This window comes from Silene latifolia, chromosome 1 (genome assembly GCF_048544455.1).
Source record: "Silene latifolia isolate original U9 population chromosome 1, ASM4854445v1, whole genome shotgun sequence".
In the NCBI taxonomy this organism is placed as follows: domain Eukaryota; kingdom Viridiplantae; phylum Streptophyta; class Magnoliopsida; order Caryophyllales; family Caryophyllaceae; genus Silene; species Silene latifolia.
In genome coordinates, this window is record NC_133526.1 from 163,541,476 (window position 1) to 163,548,398 (window position 6,923).

Sequence of the window (6,923 nt, forward strand, 5' to 3'; positions counted from 1 at the left end):
TTTTGAAACAAATCCAATTTAAAAACTTAGGGTTTGCTTAAAAATTTAACTTGATTAGTTTTTTGGTTTAAGATGGTATTTTGTGGTTTTGATTCTAGATTTGTTGGTTCATTAGTTGATTAAAATTATTGTGATCGAAAATTAGAGTTTCTTTGATGATAAAACCATCTAATTTGGGTAATAATCTAACAAGAACGAATTTTTATTTCAGATGGTAATAATTGAAGAAGAAGATTCGGTAATGGCGAAGTCATAGGTAACTCATCATTGCATGTTCTTTGTATCCAGCAAGTTAAAGATGTGTATGTATGTAGATGTATGAATGTGTCTTCAAATCTTGTTGTTTACATATAATTTGAAGAAGGGAATTATCGTGATCCATTATTTTATTATTGCTGCTAATTGTGACCCAAAAATAAGTTGCTTTCATTGGTCATGTGTATCTAGGTAGGCCGAGGGTGTGTTTCACAATATTAAAAAATGTATGATTGTAAATTTGCAGGGAGTATTACTTTGATCGACTTAGATATTAAGGACCTGTTTGGATTTAGAGATTCTGTTTGGATAAACTGTCGTAGTTGATTTGAGGTACCTGGGTTTCTGTTTGTAAGCAACGACTATTAATTATGGTCTAAAATGTGTATAAAGCCACCTGAAGGTGTGTTTGTAGAAGGACTTAAAACTGTATCTAGCTACCCTTAGATAGCATAGAGGGAATGGGATGAAAATAGTGCAATAAACAAAAGGTAGCAAAGTGTATATAGCTTCACAAATGAGTGTATATAACTACGTAGACGATTGTATGTAACTTGAGAAATTAAAATTACGTGTTCCACTACCTAGGATTTTCGGATTATGTTTGATTCCAGAATTCAGTTGTTTTCTTTGATTTTCTGTGCAGACATTGTAGAAGTTACTAATGTGCAAGCGTCTTCAAGTAATTCAAAAGAAAACCAATTGCTTGTCACTAATGTACCAGGTATTAAATTGTAGCTTCTAATTAAGTAATGTATTGTCTAAGAAGCTTGTGTAGGTGGTAACAGATAAAATTAAAATCATTTCCTTTTTTTTTTTTTTTTTTGATGTTGTAGCCACCCCAGAAGTTGATTTCGATAATCAAATAGTGGGATTGCCAAGATGCTCAGCAGAATTAAAACCGGATGAAATTTGCAACTTTGGAAGAAGGCATACATTTTTATGAGGAATATGCCAAGGTTTGTGGGTTCCTTACTAGATTAGACTCAACAAAATTAGTTGACGGGATAGTTACACACAAGTGGTGCGTGTGTAATAAACAAGGCAAAAGTAATCACAAGGGTACAAAAAGAAAGAGGACCCTTACGCGAATTGGTTGTCAGGCTAAGGTTAGTTTTAGAAGAATTCAAACGGGTGAATACGAGATTTATGATTTTGTTGAGGTTCACTCACATGCTATGAATACGCCAACAACTATGATACATTTGAAACCATGTAGGGATTTAAACTTGGTTCACAAAAAAATGATAATGGATAATGCTCATGTAAACCATGGTCCTGTGCAAACATTTAGGATGTTCAAACAAAGATGTGAAGGGATACAAAAATGTGGGTGCTTCTTTACAAGATTTCAAATTTTTTTCAAGGGATGTAAAGAAATACATCAAAGAATATGATGCCCAGATGTTAATAGAGAACTTCATGCAGAAAAAAGCTATGTCTCCATCTTTCTATTTTGACTTTGATGTGGACGATCAAAGCGAGAATAACTAAGCTTTTCTCGGCGATCCAATATCAATTAAAAATTATGCCCTTTTTGGTGATCTTTGTTTCGTTGATGCCACTTATAACTTCAACCAATATAAAATGGTGTTTGTCCCTTTCACGGGTGTTGATAACCATAAGGGTTGCATTACTTTTGCAAATGGGTTTGATACGAAACGAAAATGCGAAATCATTTTCGTGGTTGTTTCAAAATTTTGTAACGGCTATGGGTGATCGCTATCCTATTACTATAATAACTGATCAATGTAGAGGCATCAAAAAGTCTGTTAAGGGTGTGTTTGGTGACAAAACACGCCACCGATTGTGTATGTGGCATATAATGAAGAAGTTGCCTGACAAGGTTGGTCCATCGATTTCCCAAGACACAACTTTTTTGAAGGAAATTAACTCAGTTGTTTGGGATGTAGAAATCACTCCAGAAGATTTTGAATCGAAATGGAATTCGATAATTTCCTCATATGAGCTTTGTGATAACAAGTGGTTGAAGAAAATGTTTAAGCACCGTGCTCTTTGGATTCATGCTTACATTAGAGACACATATTTGGGTGGGATTTTGCGCACAACATCAAGATCGAGTCGAAAATAGCTTCTTTGGAAACTTCACCAACCCACATGTCACACTTGTCGAGTTTTGGATGCGTTTCCAAACAGCAATGGATGCTCAGAGATGGAAATATTCTAAGGTAATGGCTGATGATAAGAATTGTTATCCAAAATTGACAACCCCTCTCCTTTTAGAAAAGCAAGCTTCTGAGTTTTACACAATCATTATATTTTATATTTTCCAAGTAGAAGTCCAAGCAGCATGTTATACTTGTGGCCATTTACCATCACCAAATGCAAGTGGTGCGAATGATAATATTTCAATAATTGATCGTGAGAAAGACAAGGAATACAAAGTTGATTTAAGTGATAATAAGTTCTCTTGTTCTTGTAAGATGTTTGAAAGAATTGGGATACTCTGTAGGCACATTTTATGGGTGTTGAAAGATAGGGGTTTGATCATATACCTAAAGAGTATTTAGCACCGAGATGGAGCAAATCGCAACTTCCCACCCTCTTTCTCTTGTTGTTGGAAAAACTGTACTAGCTGATTGTGTGTCAATCGAAAGTCGCCAGAACAATATAAGTGAATTATGGTCGGAGGTATTTAGTGAAGTCTCACTTGTTGAGGATAGTGAGGAACATTCTGATGCGCTATTTCAATTGCTCCGGAGTTTCAATGAAAAGTTGATTATTTCAATTAAGTCGGGAAAGTCAAAAGATAAGAAAGCTGAGATTGAGATGCTTCTTGGGTCAAAAATTCCAACTGAAGTTACTGTTTTACCACCAGAGAAGTGCAAGAATAAGGGATCGGGAAAGAGGATAACATCAAACAAGGAAAAGGCAGTCTTGGAAAATGCAAAGCCTGCGAGAAAATGCCGTGCTTGCGGTGAAATGAGTAACCATGATAGTAGAAATTGCCCGAGTCGACTCCCTTGAAACCGAATTCGGTGGGTTTGTGGTATATGTGGCATTTGTAGATGTCACTCAAAAAAGTCTGTTATGTTTTGTAATGTTATGTACTCACTTAAAAAACCGATTTCAATGGGTTTTTGGTTTATGTAGTTTTTGGAAAAAATTGGTTTTGTATTAACTTCCAACTTTTTTTTTTATGTACGTTTTTACGCTGTTGTTTTTTTACTGTTTTTATACTGACTATGGATTGACGGAGTATGGAGGGGGTTAGTGTATACATTGTATTCAAATAGGGGTGGTGGCCTGACTAGAGTGTTTGTAGCTGCGGAAGGAGTGTAACTAGGAGGCAAACAAAGTGTATGTAGCCAACTGAACAAGTGAAACTAGCAGTTAAAAAAAAAAGGATTCCGAAAAATTGAAAAAGCCAAAATTTAAGTAAAGACTTCTAAGAAGTATGTTTAATTAACGCATCATGATATTAGAAATTGCCCAAGTTGCGAAGTGTTATTTCGTTGTCTAATGTCTCACGTTTACTGTTCAAACACTTTGCTTCTCTATTATTATACAAACTTTTATTGTGTACCCTCAAAAGTCGAGGTGTGACACACATAATTAAAAATAAAATATAAATACAAATTGAAGATTAAGTTCTTTATTTTAAAAATGAGTAGGTCTTGCTTAAGACGGGTCGAATCTTAAGGCGGGTAGTTACACTCACAAAACGAATATGGGGGACAAGTGGGGGCACCCCCATGTGCCTCCCTGTAACACCCGCGAATTTTCCATTTTGGCAAATATAATTTAATTAACCGTTCTATTGTCTTATTTATATTTTAAATTATTTAATTTAATTGATTTCATTATTAAACATGATTTTTATAAATATTATATTTTTAAAGCTTAAGTTATGTGAAATAAATATTTTGGTCGGATAATAATAATAATAATAATAATATTTCCCGTCTTGAGTTGTAGTGGGCTTGAGACGAAACTTCTAGTGTATACCGACTCAATTTGAGTTGTTGGGCTTTTTATAACCTATGGGCCTTTTCTCTTTCTCTTTTCTTTTCATAAAACCCTCACCTAACACCTCACAACTTCATCTCCCTCTTCATTTTTCTGAAATTCATCTTCAACAACCCTCACCATTTTTATACATCTATCTTACAAATCTTCAAAACACCATAACTTGCTCAATTCTTATCCGATTCAAGTGATTTTCGCGTCTATCTCTTCCTCTCATCGCCCTCCTTCTTTCTAGGTAAGAAAAGAACTACCTTTCTTCCATTAATGGGGCTGTCGAGCCATCCTCTCCATGGTACCCTTTTTCTAGTTTCGATTTTTAGTCTTATTTTGTGTTTTCTTATGTTTAGGAGAAAGGTTAGTTGACCCTAAAGTGGATTCTTGAAAGGTAGACGAGTCTTTTGTGGATTTAGGTGCAAAAAGGTAACGGTGATGGGTTACTCGACTTTTATGTTAAAATTGTGTGAATTGTTTAAGTATTAGACTCATATGATTGTTAAATTTGTTGTCTTGCATGATTGGTGGCGAATGGATGTTGATTAGAATACTTGAATAACATTTCTCACATGTTTAAGGAAAAGTTTCACCCTTTATTGTCTTTGATCCGTATTGGTTGAATTTCTATCTCAATTATGTTGTTTTTCTTGGTTAGAATCATGTTAGGACAGGTAAATAATTGTTGTGGAACGATTTGTGGTTGTTTGCAAATGATTTGAGAGACGATTTTGGCGATTCACGCGTACAGTGGGTCTCAGCCGGTTGACCGGCCGCCGGCTCTGGACCGGCTGGGAACCACCTGTATTTTATTTCACTTTTCAAAATGTGTCGTGGGTCTCAGCCGGTTGACCGGCCGCCGGCCCCCTGACCGGCTGGGAACCCCCTGTAACATTTGGCCTTTTTACAATTTTTCAAAAAATGAACCATGGGTCTCAGCCGGTTGACCGCCGCCGCCCCGACCGGGGGGAACCCCCGTAAGTTTTAATGTTTGCCTGGAGTCCCAGCCGGTGGACCGGCCGCCGGCCCCCTGACCGGCTGAGACCCCTCTGAGTGCTTTTCTTCGCCTATAACCTATATTAACCAATGATTTACACATGCATCTTTCCATGATTGATAAGTGGTCAATTTATAACATGTTTACGGGATGATCATGCAACTATTGTTACTCGTATTTGTGACTCAAGTGTGACATTTTACATTGTGTGACTACTTGACATTCCTTATTTATTTGCCCTCGGACATTGGGTCACGGTTAGGTGCCATTGTTTCCGAGTTGGGCTATTTTTCCTTCCGCCTCTTCGGACCGGGGGTCACGGTTAGGTGACAAGGTTCCGATTTGAGGTTACTCGACTTTCGGGCACGGTTAGGTGTACCATGTTTCGAGTCTTGGATACGATTTGGTATCGTGTGTCGAATCGGGTGTCGTCCATCCCGAGAGTCTGGCCAGGTTTAGACTAGGACCGTATTATGATCGTCGTCCTACCAAGAGGTTGGAGTCTAGAGGGTTGTCTTGTTTGAGCTCATACTATGTATATGTCTTACACTTGTTGAGTCGTGTCCACATGAGTGGGTTGACTTGGTGATTCCATTCCTTGATCGTACATTCGTCCTCATATACCATGCCTATTCTATTAAGTATTATGCCTGTTTCACCATGATTGTTCATTATATCTCCTTATTCTTCATTGTTCACATATGTTGCATGATTGATATGTTCGATTAAGTGTTGTTTGTTATCTGCTTTTCGACATATTGTGGCTGGGAGAACCCTGAGTTACTCCCCACTGACTGTGGCGTTCATGTTTACATGAATGACAGGTGGTGAAGATGCTTACGTGGGGAAGACGTGTGGGCTAGCGAGAACTAAACCCTTGGACCTTAGTTTCTAGTTTATAAACCCTTAATTTGTTTATTCGTAGGATATCTTTTCCCCGCTTTCTAGACTTGGGTTGTAATGACCTAAGTTGCCTATTATTGTATCTGTTTCATTTCGCTTTTGACACCCGCGTGTTAATCTTTAACTAGTAAAATAAAAGTTTTTAAAATATCGCAAATTTCCGCTATAATTTATTAGTTATATTTCCGCGTTATCGCGGGGTGTCACAGTTGGTATCAGAGCATATGTTGCTCCCGACGCACACACGTGTACCCCGAATTTAAATTGAACTTGACCTTGAATAATGAATGAGAGATGGGTAGACTTAAGGACCTAAGTTGGTAGTCTGTAGTGTGGTTGCCCCTTGTTAGGTTCTAACATGTTTGTCGATTGTCCTTTAATAATTTTTGTGCCCTTGGATCAATGACCGTGAGCTTACCTACGTGAAGATCAAGACTTGACGCCTTTTGCCGGGAATTGAAGAATTGTTCGACTTTTGAAGAATGCTTCTTCTTCCTTGAAGATATTCCTCATTCGTGTGTACCTTGCCTTGTTCTTCCATTTCTTGATGCTTATTTCCTCTTCTAAACTTTCTTTTCTCTTTTCCCTGGAAGCTACTCTTGTACCCTCCTAACTTGTCCTTTGTTCCTTGCTTATCCTCCCTTAACGCCCTTTTGATAGTACTCTTTCTTTTGTTTTACCTTGGAAGCTAGTTAGTACTCACCCGACCTATCTTTCGTTTTTGTTTCTCCTTCCATGACATCTTGCATATAGATCTCTTTCTCTTGAAGAGTGTCTCTAACTTCTC

At 37.4% G+C, this 6,923-nt stretch overlaps 2 protein-coding genes across 2 annotated transcripts; both read left to right on the forward strand.

The window, feature by feature from the left end:
* The first annotated feature begins 2,414 nt into the window (after positions 1-2,414).
* Positions 2,415-2,786, forward strand: LOC141586468 (protein FAR1-RELATED SEQUENCE 9-like). The gene has a single exon (XM_074407685.1). The coding sequence runs from the start codon at positions 2,415-2,417 to the stop codon at positions 2,784-2,786; it is 372 nt and encodes a 123-aa protein (XP_074263786.1).
* A 7-nt stretch (positions 2,787-2,793) lies between these two features.
* LOC141586474 (uncharacterized) lies at positions 2,794-3,243 on the forward strand. Its single transcript, XM_074407698.1, has one exon. It carries the CDS (start codon positions 2,794-2,796, stop codon positions 3,241-3,243), a length of 450 nt encoding a protein of 149 aa, XP_074263799.1.
* The last annotated feature ends 3,680 nt before the right edge of the window (positions 3,244-6,923 follow it).

Coding starts and splice junctions, on each gene's coding strand:
- LOC141586468 (XM_074407685.1), top strand. CDS start 2,415: ATGGATGCTCAGAGATGGAAATATTCTAAGGTAATGGCTGATGATAAG.
- LOC141586474 (XM_074407698.1), top strand. CDS start 2,794: ATGGAGCAAATCGCAACTTCCCACCCTCTTTCTCTTGTTGTTGGAAAA.